The 27367-nt window shown below is 37.8% G+C and overlaps 1 protein-coding gene across 1 annotated transcript in view; it reads right to left on the bottom strand.

Annotated features, from left to right (window-relative positions):
* ZFAND3 (zinc finger AN1-type containing 3) overlaps positions 1-27367 on the bottom strand; it is a 133368-nt gene that overhangs the window by 8691 nt on the left and 97310 nt on the right. The window contains exons 5-6 of the mRNA XM_056487343.1: positions 27284-27349; positions 10919-11089 (exon numbers count right to left, since the gene is read on the bottom strand). Of these exons, the coding sequence (XP_056343318.1) occupies positions 10919-11089; positions 27284-27349 (237 nt within the window). The remainder of the gene's footprint in view (positions 1-10918; positions 11090-27283; positions 27350-27367) is intronic.

Raw genomic sequence — 27367 nt, 5'->3', positions numbered from 1 at the left:
AAGAAGGGAACAAAGAATTTTTTTCCCCTTCTTCCTCTATTTTGCTCTCTGCCATAAAGAGGGTAAAGCAATGTGTATGTATCAGCATTAGAGACAGAAAAAGCATTTGTGGAAAGGACTGCCCAAGAAATGAATGGAAGAAGTTGTATACAAAAGAGAGAGGACATAATCTTAGTACTGTAACAGCCACTGGACAGGTGTGGTTAAAGATTCTGCAAGAATTCTTTCAACTGCAAGGAAAAAACTTTGTATTTCCAAGTTTGGTCATGTATAACCTGTGTTTCAAAGTTGTTTTCTGTCTACTTTCTTTAAGATCATAAGTCTGGGAAGCTGCTTTAGGGAGCACACAAGAGATGCAGAGTGGCACTGTGGAGACCCTGCAAACAAATTATGTTTTATCCCAGTTCATACTAATTTCAAATACACTTTCCTGTTCATCTGACTACTTGCACAGAAAGATTTCAAACTATTTTTTCCTATATTAAATGGGAAACAATCTTTAAACAGAGAATTTATATCACTTGAGGACGTGCTGATTTTTAGGGGAATTTTCTTGACCAACAATTCTTAAGGAGGTTCTACACAAGACACTTTTTATTCCTTGTCATTGGGACTAAGAAGAATGACTCAGAGTTTCCTCCTAGTTCTTTGAAGACACTGTATTTGGAGTGGGAAAAATTAAAATATGGCACTACTCTAGACTTGATTCTTACGTTCACTATAGTGAACATTAAGCCCAGAGAAGTAGAGAAAATATTTAGGAACAGAACTGAGTTTTTCAGGAAATTATTTCTGAATTTCAAAGAATCCCTAATGAATGAAAGTCATAAATAAAGCACATCTACTTTGTCATAGCAAGCTGCCATTAAAAAATGTTGCTATGGGTCAGGTCTGACTGACTGAGTACTGCAGGTCTCAGAATTGGGTCTCAGTTCCATCATATACCAGAAGAAGACAGTAGTTAAATCATTTGATTTGGACCAGATATTTTTCTTGCTGTACAGAACTCGTGCATCTGAGAGTAAACACTTCCACATCACAACTTCTTCACCCCCTATAGATTTGTAAGTTAAGGCTATTAGCTATAATTCAGGTCCAGGATTACTCTCACAGATACACCATGCAATCAATACTCACTTCTAAACTTCATACCTTAGAGGTCACTGACTTATACAGTGGTGACAATGGCATCTGTAGCTCCCCTCCTGACTTCATACAATGTCCCTGGATTTTGGTCTCAGCTTTCACTCACAGCTGTCAGGCACAAGCAGTAGCTGTGACACCACAAGCTCACTCTCCAACCACCACAACTGCTGGGTTACTGCTCTTGTGAAATCTTTGCAGAACTAGGCTCTGGTCCCAGTTCATCTGTGATAAAGCATGCAACTTCCCAGAAATTAGCATTTTAATTTGTCATATAATCTGTCAGTATAACTGGAAGAAACATTTTTCACCAAAGGCTTGTGCAAATGTTGAAACACAAAGGCAGGAAAACTCCCCCAAACAATCATTGGTTAAACTTTATTTTAACAAGAGAATATTTGAAGAAACCATTTTGCTCCCAACAACTTCAGCATCAAGTGAGGTATCAAATAGTAAACATCAATGATCAACTTATTTTAAGGAGAGGAAAAGCAAGGTTCAAAATGAAAAGTTTAGACTTTAGGTAGGTTGAAAGTTTCCCTATTTGAATAATTGTGTGATTTTGCAATGATGTATTCAAGAGGAATTAGTATCACTGGTACACTTGTAAAAGGAATATTCATTGCCCCACTTGCATGACCAAGAACACACTGAAATAATACTGCACCTCCCAAATCATTCCTAGTTTCACAAGGTTATATCCTGTAGTATGTGGGAAAATGAATCCAACAAACAGAATGTACAGTAAAAAAGCAGAATGATGCCAAAAGGCCTCCGAGTATCCAAGGCAGCAAATGAAGTAGAGGTAACTCATACTAACAGGTTACACTATCACAAACGTTAATACTGCTATAAAATTAGATCTTCCATGGGTTATACCAGCTTATCAAGAGGGATTTGTTTCCTACTCAACATATTTGAGCAGTGTAGACTCTCTAGATTTGAGTGGTGTGAAACCTTAATTAAAGTGTCCTGAGAAATGGCAGGTGGATGACAGAGCTCTCTTAAGGTCAGAGCAGGGATTTGTGCAGTATTTAACACTTTAAAAAGAGCTGCATGAGCTTTAATACTTCTAGAATTCTCTACACCAAACCCACCTGAGCTAATACACTTCTCCCAGAAGCTGAGGATTTAATTAAAAGCTGAAGTGTACCCAGAAAGTTAATTAAAACAGCAAGCAATATCTGGTGATTCAATAATGTATGTGTGTAATTTTGTTTAGCCCAATGAAAATGCAGGAAAGATAAGGCTACTAATAAAGAACTGGAATGAATAATGAAAGGGTCTGTACTAACATCCAGTATGAGTTGCTTTAATTCTAACAGTTCTCCTGGATCCTGCATGTATTCTGACTTCATCACATGCTGAATATGATTCCAGGTTTGACTTTCAGTATATTTCCTGACTTGTATTATTTATGCCCTGGGTTTCAGTAGCTTCCTAGAGGTTGCACCATAGTGATCTACAGTCTGACAGCAGCTAGGCTTGCTGGCCAAACAACAGAGAAGCAGCTCTACTTCTTTTAAACCTAAATAAAATGTGCTTTGTCTTCATTCCCCATTTACACTTCATGTCCAGGGTCTCTTAGATTACACCTTCTGCTCCAGGGAAAACTTCTGTTACTTTAGCCTCTTGAAATCTATGTTAAGAGTAATTCTTCTAATCATAGGAAAATAGAGCTCCATTCAGAAGCCCCATTTATACCAAAGGAAAACAAATGCTTAGAGCAATGTATACTTCCACTCTTCCCTTAGATTTTTTCTTTTGGTGTAGACTTAAAAAAACATTCCTGGCTCCTGCTTGTTCAGAATATGGCAGGACCCCCATATGTGACTTACACCTGTAACTTCCAAAACTTTCAGCAACTTAAGAATGTTTAACAGCTCTGAACAACTCTGTAACCATTTGCATTTCAATATGTATAAAGATACAGTAAATAAATACATTACTTAAAGAAACTTACTGAACACTCAGAAGTGATTATAATATCCATTGATAGTTTTTCAGCTCTTGAAACTTTCCTCCAAGGCCAGTAATACTAAAAGGCCCTGACACAGACTAATATTATTCTTTTTACTTTTGTGAGAACTGATGCACACTTATTTTAATGCCATTGCCTTAGGACATCAATTTCCTTAGAACATCCAAATCAAGTAGTATCAAGTTTCAGTACCTACTTTTAACACCTTATCATAACTGAATTATGTAATTTAGGGCCACAGGTGGTATTTTCCTCTAAGATAAGAATTTACATATTTAGTTTGGAGGGGAAAAATACTCTAGCTCCTAGAAAGAATCCTGACTTTTCAAGCAAATTTAGACAATTCCTTTCAATATTCTTTTTCTCCTCTTCCTGTGAATAATTTAGACTTTAATCAACAAAATTCATATTCCTCCCTACTGAAGCCTTTAACTAGCTGGAAACGTTCCTTCAGGATTCTTCAGATTATTATGGCATACTTTTGGGCCTTCTGTGTCTACTACAAATATCAAATACAAGTAGAATCAGTACTGTGCACAGTTGTTTGTTAACATATGGACAAACATGTTCAAATCACTTCTAAGGGGACTTATCTGTCCTTTTGTCCTAAAAGAATGACTCAGAGACTGAGCAAATACTTCCCTAAAGGTACTGGAAGAGATGTAAGGTAGTCTTAGATTTTTATGTTCAAGTTCACTAGTGTCTCTTGTGCATACAAGACAATTAAAAGCTGCATCATCTTTCACTTTATGGATACACTTCTTTCTTCTGTAACCACAATACAGGTATGTAGGGTTCATGTGGCACACCTACAAAATGCTGATTTTTCAGCCAGTACTTCAGTTTCCATTTGAAAACCCACAGAAGATTATATACTGAAGGACTTACCACATCAGTAATGTCAAAATAAAACCACTTTTTGTTTTTAGAAGGAACACCCCAACTTGTTTTACTTAAGGAAAACCTGGGGACTTAAGAGATGAGCAGTCCATTTCAATTACATGGACTGATTGGGAGTGCAGGAAGCTAAGGAACAGGCTCAATACACATTAATAAATCAACACTGACAAACTTTTGGTAGCACAATGGAAGAAATCAAAATCAGCACATCCTGTAAGAAACCCACGTTAATTGAACAAACTAGAAAAATACACTGGAGCCTCTTCAAACAGTATTTCATCATTCCTAATTATAAGGAGCATGAACTCCATTAACACTTTTAAAGCTATGGACAGCTTTTCTGAAACCCAGACACTAAAGCATTTTTCTGGGTCCTTGGAATCTATGATGCACCAATTAATCAACTACTTCTTGATTTCCAGTACTTTCAGAATACATAGTCAGAAAGACCAATATTAGTTAACAACTCCTATTCCCTATCAATTAAATTTGAGTCTTGGAATAACATTTTCATAAAATACAATAAAAGAATAAAACACCCTCCCACCCCCCACCCCAAGTTCAAATTCAAGCTTCAATAGAAATAGACTTTTTTGTTTTGTTGGGTATTTTTTTAATACTTGTAACAATATAAGGTAAAATGTTGGACATTCCTGAAATGGCTGAAGCAAAAGAACTATTCTGGGAGCAACTCCCTTAGGAGAACAGGCAGCACAAGACAGCTGAACGTGGTACAGCTTCCAGGCTGACAGTAAGACTTGCCAGAACTGTAGTACGCAACCAGTCACTAATAAGATTTATTTTAATACTTCTTACTGAACTGGCTGACTCATACTCTCCAGAAGCACTGTGCATATTTCATCTTAATCAATGGGAGTACATCTGTTATACCAAGACATAATCATGCCCTGAAGCCTTTTTGGTTTGTACCAGATAAACCTTATCCATCTAGAAATTTAATTTACCAGTACCATTACAAATTCTCCTCCACAGAAAAAGGTTCCATGGAAATGGAACTATGATTTAATATTTTACCAAGTTTTAAGAGAAACATTAGTTTCAATACATGTTTGACAACTTTGTATAAAGATGGAGCAGTTTATCTATTGAAATGTGTTTCTTTTTTCCTGTCATCCTGAAGATTATTTCTAAATTAACTGAGTAAATCAAATCACTCCAAGTTTATTTTGGCACAATCCAAACAAGTGCTTTATCTCCTGTGTTTATGGACCAGCAGTTCTGTTATCCAAGTTAAGAATCTGCAGCTGCTTTTCTTCCACTTTTTTAATTACTGACAGTGAGACTTGCTGCCATTTTATCTGTAAAATAGGTACAGTCTCTGCTGTGTGGATGCTGTATTTTGTTTCTGCTGGTGTTTGACAGGAATCTGTTTTTCTCTCCCTCTTATCCCTGTGCTTAGACCAAAACAAAGTAAACCAACAGTAACACTAAGAAAATAATTTAAACAGATCATTATAGATTTATACAGAACTAAACTAAAAACAGGGATGTGGAAAAATAAGCACAGTAACTATGAAGGAAATTTATGCCCTTCAAAAGGAACAGTCTGTGGTGGCCCATGTGCTCCATCCTCAATTCCAGGGGCTCAGCACCCTGAGGTGGCTCTCTGGCTGAGTTGCAAAGTTCGACTCTTGTTTCCTGGCTCAGTCTTACTGCTGTAGAGGCCACTTGTGAACTGCATCCCTTCCAATCAAAAAGCAGACAAACATCAGTACTTGCCAAAATCTCACAAATTAAAATTACAAACCACCACGTTCTGCCTGAGGTTGGTGCTCACAGCAGCCTCCCCCAAGAGCAGCAAGTGCTCAGCTGTCAGGTCAGGTGCATTCCAGGAAATTGTAGCTTCTTACAACATAGTCTAGGCCAGCAGAATTCCAAGAAAAGCTTTCTTGTCCACACAGGCAAGAAATATGGCTAGCAAGTGTTTGATCAGAATGCAACATGACTGAGCAATTACTTTTGAAGTGTCATCAAGCTGGAAGGTTTCAACATCTTCCCATCCTCTTAAGTATCTCCTCTGGCCCAAGAACATGAAAAACATTACAATTCCTATCTGAGAAGCACACAAACAAATGGCACTGCTACTGGAAGCTACAGCCTGGCTTGCTCTGCAGGGCCCATTATCTCAGCCACCCCACAGACTACCAAGAGACAGGTGGAGTCTGAGCAAAACACACACCATAAGGATGTGGCCTACAAACACCAAACCCTTCCACACAAAAGCTGCTGCAGAGCTGGCATACTACACTAATTCTTCTTTAACTGCTGGCTAGAAGTTGATCTAACATGACAAATGTAAAATTCCTTTACTGATTATCTAGAATATCCTCATATTTCTCCTGCCGTTCCAAGAACAAGATCACTGCAGACTTCTGCATGCTGACTTTACAGATCTAGTGGTACCAGAATTACTTTTTACTGTAAAATTGAAAGCCTCTTCCATAAAATTAAGCTTTGCTTTCTGTGCAAATAATTTCTATACATTAAAAGTTTATAGCCCAGTGTCTTTTAAAACTGTACACAATTTTATTTAGTAGCAATATATATCTAGTCAAGCAATTAAGAGCAGGCCTAGAAATTTATAGCATAATTTGCAACTAATCAACCTGCTTTTTTTACAATACTCTTCCAGAACTCAGTGTTTTATAGCTACTTCCACTTACACATTCACTGCCCTTAATTTTGAAGCAACTCTCTGGTAACCACGCAGTTATGACACCACTGAGACAACAACTTCCTTTTCAGATCAAGGATCACAGGCAGTTGATTTCAGATTGCTTGCAGAAATGCTGTAACAGAGTGTAACCTGAAGAATATGATTCCTCCAATTCTCTGATGATAAAACTGACTCCTAGATCTAGTATTAAATAAACATTACTTCAATACAATCATTACCCATTGTAAGACACTAAACTATTGGAAGGTCCATCCAGCCCAAACTAGAGAACATTACTGTCTGCAGGACTTGTCTACTCTTACTGTCACCTACAAACAGTGCACACAAAGCTGATTGTGTTTTAGTGGTGTTGATATAAAGGTTATCCTGTCATAAGCTCAAAATGAGAATTCATTTTAAAATTTCTCTTTCTCACTGGAGCTTGCAAAGTGCATCAGCAATTAACAATTCCTATCACTTCTCCCAGTTTGCTGTGTGAAAAGGCTCAGAACTCATCTTACAAATTGCTCTTTTGAAGATCAAAGGGAAGCTGAATTTGTCTTGTGTGTGCTCTGGATGAGTTTGTAATTTACTGGAACTTTCAGAGAAGGCTTGGCAGCACACTCGTTTGACAGCCCCAGGGCACAGGATTCAGGGGAGCTCTGTGACTCTTCCCTTCTGAGTTCCTTCCTTAGCTTTAATTGGCACCTCATTAGAAATTAATGAAAATGACATCCTCTGTTCTTCCTGCTCCAGGCGTAGAATGCTACAAAAAGGCCCATCACAATTCATAACACATTCAATTTATATAGCAATGGCTCTTAAGCATTATTTATGAGATGTGAATTTCTTGTCAGCAGTTAATAACTTGAACAGAGCGGAAGAAGAATGAAAAAAAAGATCTTGAGAGTATGTGTGTATGAAAACAAACAAATCTTTCTACATCTGAAAAATGTTGTCTTTGAATTGCTGGAACTCCCTTCTCAGTAGTGAATTGTTGTTCTTCACAGCAAAGCCCTGCAGCACTGTCAAATCTGTCTAAAATTCCATGTAGAGTCAAGGGAACGAGCTCAGCAGCATCACCTCTCTCTGGACAGGGCTTACAGGAGAGCCAATACAGCAGCATCCCAAAAATCCCCGAAACACTGTAAAGCACCAGTCACTCTCTCTGTCTCCTTTCCAAAAGAGCTGTGCCTTGTTGGACAAGTCCCAGTTAAGTGGATCAGTATTTGCAGATATGTCTACATTAGAACACTGTTTAGTATGTATATATTTTCCTTTTCAATATGTCTCACTAAAAATCTCGCTGGAGGACTCACCAGGACAAATCATCAAAAAGTAAGATGATTTCCAGTACTTTTAACATTAGGACAAGAAGACATGCAACTGCAAACAATTAAATTGTTGGTCTGTGGATGGAGTTAATTTGAATTTTAACAAGACTGTTTCAGACATAGCTTTGGATCAAGAATTTTATGCATTAAATCCTTTTTCCTTCCATCCAAGCAAATCCATACATTTGTAATTCTGAAGATGGTGTCTGCCTTTTTATTGATCCTGATATCAGATTTTCTATTACCGTTTAAAACTGGGAGTGGTTTCCTCCATTTTTTCCCATTGCTTCAGTTCAGGATTAAGACACCAAGAATTTAATAGCAGCTGTTCAAAGCTCAGATCAAACAATGTTCTATTTTGACCACTGCTTTTGAAGAGTGTACGCGCTTATTTTACACCAGCTGATTCTGTCTCATCACTTCCACCTGACCACACATCATTACCTGTGCTTCACATTAGGACAGAGAAGGATAACCCAGTCATGTGTAGATTTCGGTAATATCTTAAACAAATGGGAATTTTACAGATTTGTTTTACTGCATTTCCATCATCTCCTCCTGGAGTTCTTGAATGGGCTTGTCGCTCATGACCTAAAGCAATCTAATTTTACAGACAGCAGGGCAAACTAGCAAGAATGGTTTCTCAGGCAGTATCTTTTAAACTGACCAGAGCCACATGCTGCTGATTATTGGTAAAGCAGTTTGGGTGATGTGAAGCTGAGATGCCCTGTGTTGCTCAGTGGCAGCATTTTGGTTGCTTCTTATTACTCTGACTATTAAATATAAGTGCAGTGGGTATGCCCACATTCACATCACATCAGAGCACAGGTAACACACTCCTGCTGCACACAGTATTAATGAAACACTGTAACTGCACAAAAACCAAAAATCTCCAGTTTTTCAGCCCTGTTGTACACATGGAAATAGACTCCTGCCTTCTATTTTCTCATTAAAAGTATGGAACACAAATGTATATAATACAAACTATAAACGGTATAGGATGTAATACAGGAATGCCAATTTTCATCTCCTCACTTATTACTGAGGAATTCAGATTTTTTTTCACATTCATGTTTTATTAACACACTTTATGAACTTTAACAGAAATATTTCCATAAAGCTACATATATCCAGTAGAAGAAAAATAAAGAATAATTCCTATAATATTTATATTGCAGCAGTATTGAATTATGAAAATATTTCATGAAAATTTGAGAGGAATCAACCAAATATATCTGTAATCCAGTTTACAGAAAAAAAAAAGGCAGGTCTTATTTTGTAATGTTAAAAACATTACTGGTCAAGAAAAGGGCTTTTTAAAAGTTGATTTCAACTTCATTGCTCTTATGTAGCTCCAATACTGCAGAATGCAGGGAAGATTAATGATGTTACATAATGTTTAAGCAATCATTTATCCAATCCACCCCAAAATTCAAATTCTGTTGCTCCCAGTATTAGGGACCATTCCACTATTTCAGTCAGGTACTGGTGAGCAGCCTGAGTTGTTGCATACATGACAACATCAGACCCAGAGCAGAAATTCCTGCCTCTACCATGCTAAGCAGAAAGAGCCATACCAAAATGCGTCATTGATAGCTCTGAATTTCTTCAGTTTGATAAAAATGTTACCAGACACTTCAAAGTATCCTGACACATGATTTCCATAACAAGAATTTCAACATTACAGCTTTTGATTTCATGTTTGGTGGCTTCACAGACAACGTATGTTAGTTCTGTGCCAGTGCTCCAATATCAAAACAAAGCCTATGTGATGTCCAAAAGAGCCCAACACAACAGTAATCTCGACAGCCTGAAGACACACAGCTGCTGAAGAAGAGAACAAATAACATAAAATGTCTGCAGCTTTCTATCACTTCTCTTCACTTAGCATTTGGGATTCAGTATAGGATTAACTGTCTTTGTAGCTACTTTAGCTACACCTTTCCTCTCCACACTGCTGCTCAGGACATGCCTTATCTCCAGAAAATGGTTTTAACACAAGATGTTATATTTCACAGGTGAATTGCACCTATCATCTGTGAAGATCCTTTGGAAATTATCCCCTGCCAGAAACCCATTGGAGTAATTAAAACAAACTTCTCCAAATGTATCAACGCAACCATTGTCAGAGAGTTCAATGCAACCTTCAATATGTGATTATATGAAAAAATAATTAGCAGGTAAAACTACCATATGCATTATCACTGGGTCTAATGAGCACATTTAAACCAGTTAGGAACACAACTGTTCCATGAAGGAGAGAGCATCTCCTTTGGAATCTAGTCACATTAATTACTGTTTCAGAAAGATTATTTGCATTTAATATGAAACCCCAAATTAGCTGCCTGCATGGGATTATCATCCTCAATTCAACTACCTGAACAGTGTCATCAACTTTGGAAAAGCCAAGTTAGATTTTAAGTGTATGGTGAACAATAAGTCCTCCTGCCACAAACTAAGTGTGACCATGAAAATATTTTCAGTTAGAGGGGATTTTTGGATTTAAGTTTTTAATATTAATGTAATTATAACAAGCAGAAGCAGATACTGACCTATGTTCCTTTACACCCTATAGAAACCTTCTTGTCTTTGCATATTTATTGACGTGCTTTGTGCTTCTTCTGTCAAGTGGTTATGATGCCCTTCCTGCCTTACAGGGACTTCTGAAGCTAAATTCATTAATATATGGCATCTCTTGAGACAAGGCAGTACATCAAGGCCAAAGTTTTCAAAGGGAAATTAGGAACTAATTATAACTTTTTGCTACCAGTGGAAGCTATAGCTTCTGTTTAAAGCATCTCTGCAAGGTGAAAACCACAAGTGCTCTCTGTATTTGCGTGTGTGGCACAGATCTGAGCATGGCTGCTGCCAAACAGTACTCACCACAGCGACATGATCCCAGCTCCTGCTGTACTAGCTCCAGTTTTGTTTGGCACTGGAAGCATCGGCGTCTGCTCTTCTGTTTGGATCGACTGGTTTCTTCAGGCCTGTCATTACTGTCATCCAGTAGCCGTGGCCGCTTCACAGGAGAAGCCTCATTCTCCGACTGTGAATCTGTTGTATTCACAACAAATATTTTAGGAAAAATATTAGAATTTCCTCACTGAGGCAACCCTTTAGGCAGACTGAAGGTATATTGCTTTCAACTGGGGTCACCACCAAGCAGTGTGATACCTCCCACTCTATTGCATATGCACGTTTTCTGAACAACCAAAATGAGCATCAAGTAAAGGACAAATTATCTTTGTTCCCTATAGGAACCTCTCCTGCTGTCTATACTGAATATAAAATGAACTGATTAGCTTCCTTCCAGCCTTAGCTGGGTCATGCACAGATACATGTGGAGCATACACCATCCTAAACAATTGCAGCTTCATCTATCGTCTCATTTATTTTCTCCTGTGCGCCGCCTTCGGTGTCCCCACACAAACTGAAGTGATGAAAAACACCTGAGCACAGGTTTGACCTATTTCCTCCCTGGGCAGGAGGGGGATTTTTCAAGCACAGCATGTAAATTGTATCTCTCATGACTGAAGGCAGTACATGAAAGCACCATATCGTGCTTCTCTCTCTTTCCACACAGATAACAATTTAAATGTAAATTAGTAGACACCAACAATACAACCCCAAACAAAATAAGCATGATCTGTACATACATCCTATCAATTCCAAATGCTCAGCTATTTCTAAAGCATAAGTCAGAATACTATTTGCATTAGTAACTTCATAAATTTCACTTTGTAAGAAAATGGTATGTGGAAAGCCTTTAGAAGTTAAAGTTTACAACAGTCTTACTTCAGGTAGTGTAATGCCTTTTTTTTTTTTTCAGTCAGTTTTTTTTTCACTATGGAGAGTGTACTGACAAGGGTTCTAGAGCAGCACATAGAATGCCCATTACTGACTGAACTGTGAGATGCCCAAGCCTTGTTTTTGTGGCATGTCAGAGACACGACATTTCAGCAGATCTGCTGCTCTGCAATCCAAGCCAGGTCAGAAAAGACATTTTCCTTTCCCAGATCTGTGCAGAGGAGAATCAGTGCTATACTTCTTTGTAAAAAGAACTGCAAATAAATTTAATCCCAACTGTACTAAAAATTAAATTATTTGTTGTAGTGCTGCAAGGAGCTGCTGAAAGACATTACTGCAATCAGTCAGTATTCTACTGCATGATGGTGAGCAAGTAAAAAAAAGCCCATTAGCTGAGTTAAATCCCTTTTGAACCAACATTAATCCAATGAACAACAGGCTAAATCTATCTTTTTGGCAGGATGGTAACCTATTGAACATGTCTGTACCATTATTCTAAGATTCCATTGCCTATGTCTTCTTTGTGCTGTCCTGGATTAGGCAGGAAAAGGTAACTGCCATGGATACAACACTGTCCATAACCTTGTTATGTTAGCTATCTTATCTGAGCCACTGCTTATCAACATCATGACTTTCCTTGAGTAAACACCTAAAGGAGTCAGACTTGGAACACTGGTAACGTCTCCTGGTTTCTCACATGCAATACAATGTTTTTCCAGCTGTTGTATCCCAGTGTTACAGCCATAACAAATATACACCTTGCCTCACTGAGGCCTATTGTATTTCTGTCATACTGCTCTCAAGATATGCTGAAAATGTGCCTGGCTTTACAACAAATACAAAGCCTCTATATCTCACACTTCATAGAAGAGAGAATTGCTTTCTGCACTGCATACAGGTGATAAGTTTTTATTAACCTGCAATGATTTTATCTGATGTGTCCCTCAAGACAGCCACCTTTTTGATCAGTGTCACAGATTACAATTTACACCTTACAAAATACATATATTAGGCCTAAACTAACATTCAGTACATAACGTACCTCACCTCTGCATGCCTGGCTGTGCAGGAGCCTTGGCAAGGAAAAGAAAGTAGTGCATAATGCATTAATATAGCTATGGAACAACTAGTCCTGTCTTAAATCTCTGGAGAAAACAGTTCAACGGAAAGATCCTCTGAACAGACTGCCTGACTCCCCGAACAGAGATCCTGACTCATACTCCAAGGCCCACAGTCCTGCCCCATGGACACTTGTTTTCAGAGTGCCTAGGGCACCAGGCTGGCCTTGAGTGCATAAGGACAGCCCCTCCAGCAGGCAGATTCTGTCCTGTGACTTGGCTCAATCAGCATTCAGTGAAACTGCTCCAGCCCACCCTGCTGCCCCAGATGGAGATCTACATCATTTGCAGTTTATTCACTACTCAAAGAAACAGACACACTGCCATTATGGAACAGCTGCCTCCCACATATCTTTGCTTCTGGAAATATAAGCCATTCTGGTAGTTCTCAGAAGCCAATTTGGTAATCTGAATTACGCTGATGAAAACCATAGTGGTCTGCTGATCCTGAAGTCCAAATAAGGGATTCATGGGGTGAGTCAACCAGTGTCTAATAAGTTAATGAAACCATATGCCTTAATGAGAAAAACAGCTACCTCAAGTCAGGCTAGTAGTCCTACAAATGAAAATACTTAATCACACACATTCTGTAAATTGGTAATGACTAACTGAATATTAACATGAGTTGGTTGTTATCATAGAAATTACGGATATCTCATTTTTTACAATGTGTATATTTCTGCCATAAACTAAAACACTTAGCACTGAGGTAAACTCAAGCTGCTCTCAGGGACAGCACCATCTCTTTGATCACAGGAGTCCAAGCTAATACTCATCACAAACCAGACCCACAGCACACACATTTCCACCTTCCCATGGGCAAGTACAATGAGCAAGGAGAAACCACAGAGCAAAATTAGATCTTTTAGACTCAGTCCTGAATGCATTTCCCCCAGATCACATTGCTTTTCATGATACTGACACATGCAATACAGGACACAAAATATATCTTCCAGCACCTGGAATCCTGCAACCCTAAAGTTCAAAAATCTGATAGGAAAATGAAATTGTCATGCATAGCTTTATTATCTGGAGTGCAACTGAAAAAAAACCCCTAGGAATACAGGCCAAAGTGCTGCAACTAGAATCAAGAGGAAATTCCCAGTATGAACCTTTAAACAACCAAAAAAGGCTACAGAGAAGAGAGAATCAGTGACTGACAGTGGCTTTTCTTAGACAGTTGGTTCATTCTACAACAGTTACTTCTTCCTTTGCTCAACTAAACCAACAAATACCCAGTCCAAGAGGAAAACCAAAATGCTCTTCTATTACTCACAGATGTCAAAAATCATAAAACTTTTCTGTAAAAAAGACCAGTAAGGATGAGGAATCCCCAAAATTTTAGAAGAAACTGCTCAGCAGAGTAATTGTCGTTGACACACTCCACTGCAATTTTAATTCTGAGTTAGGGAACAAGGATTCTTCTAGCTGATATCTGATGGTGGAGATCCCTTTAATTGTGTATCAAACTCCCATTTGAAATGAGAGAACAAAGAAGTTCAGTTAGGCAATGCTGAAACTGGAGGCTTGTCTGAATCAACAAGCAGTGTTCTTAAAACTATTACATCATGGACAGACATTTGTTCCTCACTGTCACTGTTCTCATCTTTATTACTCATGTTCTCCTCTCAAAATTTTTCCAAGAACTGGTGCCTGAGCTGAATTGCACTCCCTTGAATTGCACTTGGAGGAGTTTGCAGGCTGCATGCAGATGGCTTCAGTTACAATCATGATGGCTCCTCCATGGCATTTGAGGGGAGGGTGGGATGCTCTAGGCCCAACAGAGACGTGGGCTAACAAAACTTAACAGGGAAGGAGGAAGGATGGAAGAGATGGGAAAATAGTAAGAAAAAGAGGATCTCTCCTCTGCTGCTGCTTTCTTCAAGAAGATGAATCTGTTTAATCTCCAGTTTCATGACAGCTTTTGAGGCACTCAATCAGGTTTTTTTCTTATCATAAAGAACCTATCACACAGACTGGCATTTATGATCTCAGCTGCCCGTGCAAAAACAGAACAAGCAATCTTTAATGAACCTTCTAACATTACTGACATCTCCCCTGAAAATATTTTGGAAGCAGCTTAAGCTGTTAAAACCTCTGTCCATGGAGAAACTTCCATAGCTGCAGTCAATAACTATGTAACATAAATTAACTAAAATTTGAGCAATAGCTTGTTGCCCATTTCTAGTTGTTATTTTTTTTATTCATTATTCTCTTCTTAGATGAGGGATTACTTAACTGCCTGGCATGTTGATTATGCATTAAAGATTTCATCTAGAGAAAACTGCCTCTATACAAATCTTTCCTATCACATTTACCAGAATCATCATTTAAAATAATCTCTCTAGTTCAAATGATTCTAAAATTAACATAGTTGTTCCAAAACTCTTTTGCTTGTTGACTATTAATGCAAAAACAGAAATTCAAGATTAACACCTCATAAGCCTAGTCTGACAACTGTGACTGCCTCAGTCCCTCCCTGTGGCTGTACAGTGCTGTGGAAAACATAATCCTGAAACTCTGATATTTAATTGAAATGAACACCTTATCTTGTCTTCTCATACATTTGTGACTGCATCTCAAGGCTGTGCACCTCTTTGGAACCACTCACACGTGTAAGAAATGTATTTCTTTTGTGAATTCACTTCAGTTTTTTTTAAACACTACAGACAGATATCTCAAAAATATCTTACATAAGCCCTTTGGTAATATTTAACCACACAAACTCTTTTCTAGTATCATTGCAGAGCCCTTAGCATCATTATTTCACCGATTTATTTTTTTCCTCTCCATAGAGTTTAAAAGAAACTGCACTAAAACTCAATGTCCCTAAACAATGTGGAATAGAGAGACCACATGGGAGCAGTCTCTATGGAGCTCACATCCCATCAGTCGCTTCTTTGCCTCAGGAGGCTCTCCATTAAATCACATTGGAGACTATAAATAACACCCATAAGTTGCATTACATAAGTTATTATTTCTCATCCATCACCACAACCATGCAACAGTAGTTGTTTCCAGCTCTAATGAGTAAAAACAACCAATAAAAAACCCCCACAACTTTCAGCCTAGCTGTTGGAGACATGTAAGTGGAAGAATTGCTGCAAGATGTTCCAAATGTGAAACATTACTGATGTACTTCAAACTCTTGACAGAAAAATTCTCCTTCTCCCTTTGCAGCAGAGCTAAGAAAAAGGATTCCATTACAGACTTGAAATGTTGTATTAATTTAAAAAACCCCAAAAACAAACCCTCAAAAAACCAAGAAAGGAACTTAGCTGGCACAAATGACATGTGTTGCTAGAAATGAGGATATATTTATACATGTATGTATGTGACTGAATGAGTATGAATAATTATGATTTCAGGAAAACAGACAAGTGTGAGGACATAAGCATACATACAGTTTGGGTAGCATTCCACTTACAGATAAGAAAATGCTTTCTTACTGTAGGGGAGGCCTGACACTGGCACAACTTCCCCAAGTGGGTTTGTGGAAGTACCTTGAAGGTACTCAAAACCTGACTGGACACAGGCCACAGCCTGCTCTAGGTGACTCTGTTCTGAGTAGGGAGGTTGGATCAGTCTCCTGAGCTCTCTCCCACCCTCAGCCTTTCTTACTTCATGGATAGGAAAAAAAAATTTAAAATTACATACTAATTCCTTCTCACCATTCCCATTTTTTGTTCTCCTCTAAATCGGTATTGTCAGTATTATCACCTGGAAAAAAGAAGTGTACTATACTGCAGTGTAACTTAATGAGGGTGTTAACTACCATCTCTAACGAAACAGAAGAGACTAATCTAATGCATGTTGAAAATGTATGACAAATAGTGAACTACATAGGCTCCTGCATGCATTTTAGCTAAGCTGTAATTAGAAAAAATGTGAAAATGGCTATTATCCTTTCCTGCCAATAAAATTCATAATTGCAAAATTACATGAAAAGCTAATTAGTTTTCCTTTCATATTTAGGCTCCTATACTACATCTGTTCTATATTTAAGTTTTTGCATTAGTTCCCCCATACTCTCTGATGTCAGCATGTCTTTAGTTAATAGAAATGTTAATTTATTTCTCAAGCATTTTTACTTACATACCAGATTGATGCAAACAAGCACATATTTTAATGTATCCAGGCACCTGTACCATACAGTTCCTTTGATGGATTAACTTGGGCATTTCAATTAGTAAGAACATTTCCTAAGGCAATGACCACCTCTACCACTGCTGGCTGACAGAAGGATTTTGTTTGTTTAGAAAACAAGTGAGTGGGGTTCCTTTCCTGAATTACATCCATGGGAGAATTCTGCAAACCTCCAGAGCCACAACAGATGAACTTGTGAAGAGAGAACAGGTTGGACAGTCCTGGGATGCTGTTCATCTCATGCTCCAAGGGTGAACACCTGGAGAACGTGTTTAAAAACAGCTGCTGACAGCAACATCATACACACGCAGAGACTGCAATTGATGCAGGGTAGAAGCTTGATACTATTCTGAGGATGCTAAGGAAAGCTGGCTTAGGTTGTTGGTGGGGGTTTTTGTAATGGCTCTCAAGCAGCACCTCATCTTTGTATATTCAGACTATTACAATGAACCTTGAAAAGGCCAGAAGAGAAAAAGGGCCACAACACTAAACTAAAACATTACAAAAGAATATTTCATGGTGTCAATTGGAACTTCTTTTCTCATTATTAAATCATATACTTTAATAGTACAGGGTCAGGGTTGGGAGAGGGACAAAGGCCCATTCTGACACTTGAAACTGGAGAACAAATGACATCCCAAGTAGCCTGAATAATCAGAACAGGATTATTAAGTGAAGGGCTACTGCACATGTACAAATAGCTAAATGGAAGAACAAGACACAAGTAGGAAGAAAAAAGTCATAACAGTAACACACACGATGAAGAACCTGTGAAGACAAATCATGAACATTCTGGCCATTCCACAGCACCTGAAGACTACTTAGTAGTACTCAAATATGCATATTTACATATCTGAATATGTATGTAGAAATACACACAAATAAGCTCACATTGATTCTGATAAAATAGGAAATTTAAAAGCATTCAGCAATATTATAGTTTTGGTTTTGCTGACTTTAATGAGAACATTCTTATGCTTTGTGAAATTCTCTAAAATATGATTAGCAAGAATAGATAATGCTATAAATATTTCATATTTGCTAGTCAGCTCCAGCATGCATAAATAAGTGGTGCTGCTCTGCTTCCAAATCCTAGTGGTATACTCCAGCTATGTCCTCATCAATCAGATGGTATACAGTATTCAGGAAAGTAATTCTTCAAACTAATAGCCTAAAACCAGTTCTATATAGAAAATATTTGCTCTGTTATTTTTCACTCATACACAGAGTTCTCCTTAGTAGACCCTTCCCCCATTGGTATAATGAGGGTTTTCCAAGGCTAAGAGAGATATTCAGAAGAGGAATGGTAAAGAACTCTTGCCTGCTAGCAGTGAAAAAAAAATACTTACCAATATTTATCTTTCAAAAAATTGATTTGTCTTTTAACTGCAGAACTTCAATGATGTCATTAGTAACAGAAATCTTGCATTGAGAAACTACAGTTCCAAGGATCATAACTGATTAATGTCAAGGAAAAAACCCTAAGAGCTCTTGTATTTTGATAAGAATTTTCCTGAATGCATTGTGAAAAGGTTCTGAAATGTACAGCTAATTCATCTTCAAAGTACACCTGGTTTTAATCCTGTTACTTTAAATAAAGCTTAATGATCAGTTTATATTTTGACTGTGTTACTTTTTCTAGCAATTTTTTTTTTGTGGGGGGGAAACAACCAGCCCTGGCATAGGACACAATTCCTGTTCACCTGATTGGTGTCTACAGTCCACCAGAAGTCAGGCTGGTTTGTCAGGCAGCTCTTACTGTTTGGAAAGCTTGTACAATAAATAACCTGAACCAAAGACCAGGGAGAGGAAGAACAGATGAGTGAAACTTGGAGGATGCAACAGTAGAGGCACCGTCCTTGTTTCTTACATCCAGCTCTTTTTCAATCTTCTTTTGCTCCAAGATGTTTCTCTCTTTAGTTATTAGTTATTCCTCAAAGTTCATGCTACAGAAATAATTTGGAAATTATTATTGTTATTATAGGAACAGAAAGACATCACCTTTATGTTCATGGAATTGTCACACACACAACTTCCTCACTTTCTAGGAAGATACACTTTCTCTGTGTATGTTCAACAAACTGAAGAATACTTCCAAAAAGCTTTAAAATTACCTTCATGTATTTTTGAAGTCCTTAGGAAAACTATAATCTAAATGAAAATTCTGGAAACTTGCTCTTAGAAGTTGTCTGATGCTAACTGAAATAATTAGACACAATAGGGAACTTCACCAAGAGCTGGGTGAAACCTTTGGGACTCACTTCAAAAAATTCAGCAGGAATCTGAACGTGGATTTGCTCCCTGCAGGTTACATGTGTTTTAGAGTAGTAAAAAAAGAAAATTGAGTTAAAAAGTAAATGTAAGTGGCTATTTGGCCAGTTATTTAATGTTTAATTTCATTTTAAAAATCTCAAGTGCAGTGAAGTAACAATTTTAAAATTATAAATTTAAAATTATGTGTCTCATTTGCTAAAGCATACCTGCAAGGAAGCTGTCTGATCTGAACAGATCAGATCAGGGTGCTGACTGCTGAGGTAAAATCAATTCAATTCTTCACTCTGACAGGAACCAGGTCTTTAAAGTTAATTATTTCAACTATTCTTTGTGACATTCTCCATATTGTCAAAATTAAAGCTCCCCAAATCCTCTTCCAGTACAGTGCAGGGTGCAGGTAAGAAATGCAAGACATACAACCCTGATTTTTCTATCCTCGAAATTAATGGAGATGAGCTTTGTTTAAAGTTATGAGATGCAATTTTTCCAGCAGTGTCTGGTTATAAAACAAGGAGTTCAGAGCTGTTGGGAGAACAGTACTAAGTAAGGGTAATAGATGCATATTCTTTCATAGTATATACCTACTGTTAAAGATCATTTAATTGACCATGGAGATCTTGAGAGCTCTGAAAACTAAACATAGCATGAAATCACTAAAAAATAATCAAGGTAAAGATGTTTCACTTTAGCCAAAATATACATAAAGAACAAAATATTTCCTCTTCAGTTTCAACAAACTGAAGACAAATCCATCATCATAATTCCCCAAGACTTTGGTAAAAAGAGGTGATAATATTAATTGCACAGTTTCATATTTGGCAACAATTTCACCAACCAGACTGAAAAACATCAGCCCATAGAGAAAAGGTGGTGATAAAATGATGAGGGCAGCAGCACACGTTTTTTTCAGGACAGGAGTGTCTCCTTTACAAAAGCACAGGTGATTTATCCTGCTCATGGCCCAACAGAACCTGCTGCATGGACTGCCCTCCCAGCTCTTCGCTTTGCATTGACCATCCCAACTCTCCCACCTTTCCAAGAGTCTCTCTCCTGGCTCTTCTCCACAGTGCTTGAGGCACTAAATGCTTGCCTGTACTTACAGACCTCAGTTCTCATTAAGTGCTATGAATGTTACTGAAGTTAGACTAAGTATCTCTAAACACTCATATCGTATTTGTTTTCCATTAGTGTCACTGCAAAAATTAGGTTGGAAGGGATTTCTGAAAGTCATGCAGTCCTGTCTTCTGCTTGATGCAGAGTAAAACATCAAAGAAATTGGATCAGGTTGCTCAGGCCTGGTCCATTTAAAAAAAATTTCAAAGACTTCACAGCTTTTGTGGGTACCTGCTCCACTGCCAACAAGAGGGGAAAAATCTCTGCCCTTAATCAGCCAGCTATACTGTTCCTAACACAGTTAATCCAGACAGTGTTTATTCCTATCTTCTGGTACTTTTAGTTTGACATTCAAAGTAATTTTCTTATTGGCTGACAATTCAATGTGAACTCTTCTCAAGAGATCATCCTGTCCTATTGATCCAAGTACATTTTCTTCCAAGTTGTTCTTCTTTTTGGAATTCAGAATATGGAAATGAAACCAGATGAAAAATTTGAAAGAAAAGCAGCAAAAAGAGCTAAAGACAAGTGAAAGCTTAGGAATGGACTTACACAAAACCAGAATGTCTTGAAGGGGTTATTTGGTTAGAATGAAAAAGTTTCAAGGGCTTATCTGAACTGCACAAAGGATAAAAGAAGATGAATTTGGGTGATTTGAGGGGATAAATAAAGATAGTGGGAATAACAGTTTAAAGTACTTGGAGGACATTTTCTGTTAGGATGCTGAACTTGAACTGACCTCAGACAGCTGGGAGTACTATGAAGTACACAGAGGTGTGTGTGTCAGCAGCTGCTGGGAGGTCACACAGGTCTTCCACAGAGAGATTTTGATTCTTGCTTTTTACTTCTGTTTTACTGGGTTGGGGTTTTTCCTCCCCACAACGGAAAAAATAGCTGATTCTTATAATCTATGAACATCTGCATAACCAAAATGTACCTGAATCATTGCATAATTCACACCAGCATACACCAAATCCCACTTTCTGCATGACATAATATCCTGGTTTCCAGGAATTTTCTTCCTAGTAGCTGGTACCGTGCTGTGCTTTGGATTTGGGATGAGAATAATGTTGATAACACGTTGATGTTTTAGATGTTGCTAAGTACCATTTGCACAGAGTAAAGGGCTTTTGAGCTTCTCACCTCACCCTACCAGTGAGAGGGGCTGGGGGGGCACAATAAGCTGGGAGGGGACACAGCCAGGACAGCTGACCCCACTGTCCAAAGGGACATTCCATATCTTATGGTGTCATGATCAGCATACAGACTGGAGGGAAAGCTGGCCAGGGACTGCTGCTCAGGAACTGGCTGGCAAAAGTTGATTATTTCTCTCTCCTTTTTGCTATTTTGCTTTTTTTTTTTTTTTAAGTTATTATTATTTTAATTATTAAACTGTTCTTATACCCAGAAGTTTTCTTTCTTGGAGATCATGTTCGGCTGCCTTACTTGCTCTTAAGAGAATCAATCTGAGTTAGTGTGGTTTTAGGGAATATAATGTTATAAAATGGGAAACATTATCAAGCATTTAAGTTATTGTGTTCCTCTATTTATCTTATTCCACAACAGTAATTTTATTTCTTAAGGCAAACAGTCCTTTCAAGAATGACTTCAACAGACTGGTAAGAAAAAGAAGTTAATCCTAAATAAAAATTACTGGCATGTTTCTTATGTTTTTGTAATTTACAGCATGTGAAAGAGGGCTTTCACAGCCAAGATATAGTTTTCATCCCTTTGGCCATCTCAACTATCCAGCTTCCTCACCTGATGATCAATGCAAAGAAAAGGTACACCTAGGAGCCACTAAGTGTGAAAGTTAATTTCAAAGTAATACTGTGAAAAGTTTCCATTAATTTTAATTTAGTGTACTTTAACACAGGCAGATGAAAGTATTCCTGTCCTAATACCATAAGATGATAGAAAAACAATCTATTTATTTTATCCTGCCTGTACTGAATAGACAGGGACAGGAGTCACTGTTTTCATATGCTGTTGTGGTGATGCACGTCTTTTCATTTTTGAATGCTGTGTTTTCTCCACTGCTTGGAAGAAAATTCTATTCAAAAGTAAACAGCATGAGTGATTAATGTATGAACTATGAAGATGCTTGCAAAACTTCTCTTTACATCAAAGCAAATATGGACTAAAAATCAAGGCTTTTTTTCACTGCAGTTTAGTAAAGCAATGATTTAGATGTCTAGCATAAAAATGTGCTAGACTGTGGCAGATAAAATCAAGAAAGACATTTTTCAAAAAAAATATTACCAATTATTTTGTGCTAAGAAGTTCTTATAAACCTTCCCAGGAACAGCTGAAGTTTTTAAACTCAGAGGCAAGGATCATCACAGCTATAGCTGACTTTTAAACTTTTTGATGTATTGACCCCAAACCTATCACTTTGGATTCTCCAACTAACTCAATTAGTCTAAAATCATTGGATGCCTCCAGTGTAAATGAAAGTTCAGGTGAACCATACCCACTGTTTTTAGTGAACAAGGGTAGCTTCATGAGAAAGGTAATAGTGGAAATAAATCATACAATTAGAGCAAGTCCTTAATTTTGTTTACTGCTATGACTATTATAATCCTTATCACTAGCAGAATTTTAATCTACAATAATCATAACACTTTGAGAAGGCTCTTAGATAACCAGGAGGAGAGGAAACCAATCTGTCCATCCAGATAGATATGGGAGCACTGAACAAATAATCCAACATGCCACAGAACCAGGCAATAAGCTGAGGCAGTAAAAAGCCATCACCATACATCATCTGATCATGGTAGGGCGTCATCTCCCAGCCTCTATCAGCTCCTGTGCATCAGTGCCAGTCCCAGGCACTTCATCCTGTTTGTAATTGCTGATGAGCAGCAATAAGGCCCCCATGCCTCAGCTCCCCTCCGTTCCACTTCAGCACCCACCTATTAGGTTGTAACTTTTATTTACAGCCTTGCTTGATGTGCTGCACTATTAGTACAGCTGGAAACTGAGCAGAGGGAGGGGGAGAGCGTCCCTAATGGGCACTATCATTGCTAGGGCTGGGTGATTTACTATGCTGCTGAAAGGCTGTTCTATCATCACTTTCCTGTCGGTGAGAGAGCTCCAAGAAGGCTGGATTTCAACACAATGCCCTCCAGAAGTCAAACACTAAAGAACACCTTAATAGTCCCTTGAAACACCAATGAAAAACAGACCTCAAAGTTGGTTTAGTGCTATAAAGCCCCCTTCAGTAATCTTTTGTGTATTTTTTGCTCAGGAGTTTAACACTTTATAACAATTAAAAAAGAAAATCTAATTAGTGGTATATGAGGTCCTTTTGTCCTTACTCAACACATAAGGATTGATTAAAAAAATGATCATATCAATGTAATGATTTCATGGTTTTGGCTCAGGCTCAAAATCTGTGTACTTTTATTTCCACAACTTGACCTTCCTATAACTCCTCAAAGGCTGTCCTCTCAATTGTGCAGGTTCAACCTCAAAGCATTTGGATTCCTGGCACTATTACAAGCAAGCACATATCTTAGTACAAGAACATCAATAAATTTGAAACTTCAAAAAGGACCACCACCCTGTTTAACCACTTTAACTCAAGCAGTGAAATAATTATTCCCATCTTCTAGACTCAAATTTTAAACTAGAAAACACACAGAGAAAAGAGACAGATTCTCATCTTGTATAATATAAACACCACCACACCAATCTACAACAGATATTCTCATAAAATGTGAGCTAGCTACACACATACCTATCCAAAATATTACAGATGCACATTTCTTATGAACTGCTACTTAGAAATAAAGTACTTAAAACCTCACCAACTTTATGGATATAATGTATGAATTGATTGTATCATTACCACATTTTATCTGCCTGTTTCTACCACCTTCTCTACTGCACAATTAAAAATTAACTGAGCACACTCACACAGTTCCATCAATTTTTTTCCAGGTTTCTTTAAGCTGCATGAAAATGTTATAAAATCTGTCTGTTTAGAAGTGTGTAGTAAATCATCATTAAAGTTGTACAGCAGAAAAACAAGAGTAATATGCTACTTGGTACTGCTCTTTCCCAACACAGGCACCTGATACAAATGGGATGTGGATGCCCTGCAGACTAGAGCAAGCCTCCCAGTACCTGCCATCAATCATCACATTACCCAGCTATTAAGAAACAAATCAAAATACATAAGAAGCTATACACTGGGCCACACAGTCCCATCTTTCTTCCTACAAAATCTTCAGACTGCTAGTGCTCAAAAGCCTTTGAGGCATGATCCACACTAATGATTGCAAGGCTTTATTCATTCTTTTCATTATAATCCTTGTCCTGTGGGTACACTGGAATAGAAATACTTTTACCACAGTGATGATTCTTGCTAACAGGAGGAAAAACTCCACTATTTGGTGTCATAGTACTATTTTTTGTCAGACAAGGTCCTACAGCATGCAGGTTGACAAGTGCATTGGGTAAAACCTCTTTTTTCTCAATGAGAACTTTTCCTGTACCTTGGCAGATTTATTGTTTTGATCTTCCTTCAATTGTTACACTCATGCTGATAAAATATGAAAGGTTTGTCTCCTTCATTAATATTCTGATGGAAACTTAGATATAAGATAAGTAGGTCAAATTTCTAATTTTCTGCCTCAAATGCTGATTTAGGAAACATTGGGGAAAAACTGTGCTTGAAGGGTGAACAGAATTACACAGATAAAATCCAACACAACATTTTTTTGTCAAAGCTCTTCCAGATAGAAGCAGCATAGGATACTTACAGAAAATAGGCTTATAAACAATGTGTAGTGTTGACAAATGCTGCTTGCATCATTTAAGTTAGAAGCTTAACTTAGGAAGCTGAAGTGATTCTAGTGTGGTTGATATAGAGTTAATTTTCTTCACAGTAGACAGTGGGGCTATGTTTTGGCCTTGTGGTTAAACCCTGACAAATGTTCACCTACATGCTATGCTGCTCATTCCTGAAGATGTCACAGCACTTCTGGGTAATATTTTGTAGCCATGTTTTCTTGTCAATTCCCATGGCAACATAGTAATTTATTTTAAAAATGAAAGTTTGCTGACAATTCAGGATCTGGAGAAGAAAACTAACTCCTAGTACCAGGTTTATTCATGTAAGGCACTATAAAGATAATATTTACATTACTGAGTAAATAATGTAAGAACCTCAGGGGAAATTGAGGTAATACAAAAACAGTAGATTTAGTTAACTGAAGATTAAATTGTGGTATCAAATTAAGGTCATCTCCTCATTTTCTTGCAAAACACACTAAATGAAAAACATACAAGCATGTACAGACCAAACAACAGCATAAACTGAAAATAAGGGAACTAATAAGCAAAGTTACCCAAGGCACTTTTCAATATCTCTTTACTTTCAACCTGCTTTACTCCAAGGAGCTTTCACTGGTGCCATTTGACACTCCAAATAATGAACTTACATTTATTTTTGCTAAGCAAAAGAAACAGTATTCTCAGTTTACTGTCTCTGCAGCACCACAGCAAGCTTTTAAATTACTCTGCCACAAAAACCAGCTAAACATTACAACAGCTACTATATAAAGAAAACACAATTTAGTAATTGCATGAGCAAGGCAGATTAGTTTGCAAGGGATATAGTGGCAAACATTCCCTCTTGTTTAGATACACCTCCATGGCTACACAGAAAAGAAAATCCAGTCTTCCTGTTTTGAAGAACTAGCTTCCAGTTTCAAACTCAGTTCTTTGACAAACAGCACTCACTGTCACAGATTATCATGTGTTACTTGAGAAGTCTGCAACTGCACCAAGAGCAAGGTAATGCAGCTTCTCTGTAACCTTTCACTGCAGAACAAGCCAACATGTATGTTTACACATCTGCTGCAAGTTAACAACACTCACCTACAGAATAACTACAGCTCAGCTCAACAAACAGTAACTTGAAAAAACACTTTTTGAAAGAATTATTTCAGAGGAAATTTCTCTTCAACTCCTTAAAGAGAAAGGCCCCTTACTCAAACAGGAATAACCTTCCTTTCTGCACATAAATGCAAATACAGGCAAAAATTATTTTGGAAACACAGACTGCAAGAACATTACCATTACCTACACACCCACCATTCCCCTGGAGATTATGGCTTCCAACAGTGGTCCTGGTGGAAAAGATCATGTAAGTTCTCCTGAATCCACACAAAACCAAAGCCTGGGGAAGGCCTGAGCCAATGCAGGTAACTTGGGTGCCTGACTGAACAAGTGCATGCATAGTTCTACAGGAGAGATCTTATGCAGAAGCAGTGACTTCAGCCTGGCCTAACATGTCACTGCTACTACTACCAGCTCTGTGAGACTTTATCCATGTACATCCTGCATACAGAAATACAGGCATCGAAAGGACCCAAAGCAGGTAAAATTTAGTCTCAATGTCAAGATCAGTTGTCTATACTGCATCTTCAATCAGGGAAAGTCAATGTACTCAAACAGTGTTCAACTCAATACTTTGCATTTCAAGGGCAAGATTTCCAGAACACTGTCACAATCATGAGACTTAAACTGATTACTCCTGTATGTCTTGTTTTTACAAAGATTAACTGAAAACAGAGTGTACATACAGAATTATGTTTAACAGCATTCTCAGATGACCTATCTGCCATACTAATCCTTTTATATGTACATTTCTGTCAGCAAAGCAACAATATTTATTTTCATTTGGCATTTGCCAGGTATGGTTATTACCCTTTACTATTAAACCATGACTGCTAAATAAAATGCAAAACCTAATTCCTTGATCCCACAAAACACATACCTGAGTCGCAAGATCTTTTGGTTGGTGTGGTTAACGAGGCATGAGCTGTACCTGTGCATGGCCCACCTGGAAATAGAGAAGATT

The sequence above is a fragment of the Oenanthe melanoleuca genome, chromosome 3 (assembly GCF_029582105.1).
Source record: "Oenanthe melanoleuca isolate GR-GAL-2019-014 chromosome 3, OMel1.0, whole genome shotgun sequence".
In the NCBI taxonomy this organism is placed as follows: Eukaryota; Metazoa; Chordata; class Aves; order Passeriformes; family Muscicapidae; genus Oenanthe; species Oenanthe melanoleuca.
The sequence above is the reverse complement of the archived record's forward strand: the minus strand, read 5'-3'. Positions and strand labels throughout refer to the sequence as shown.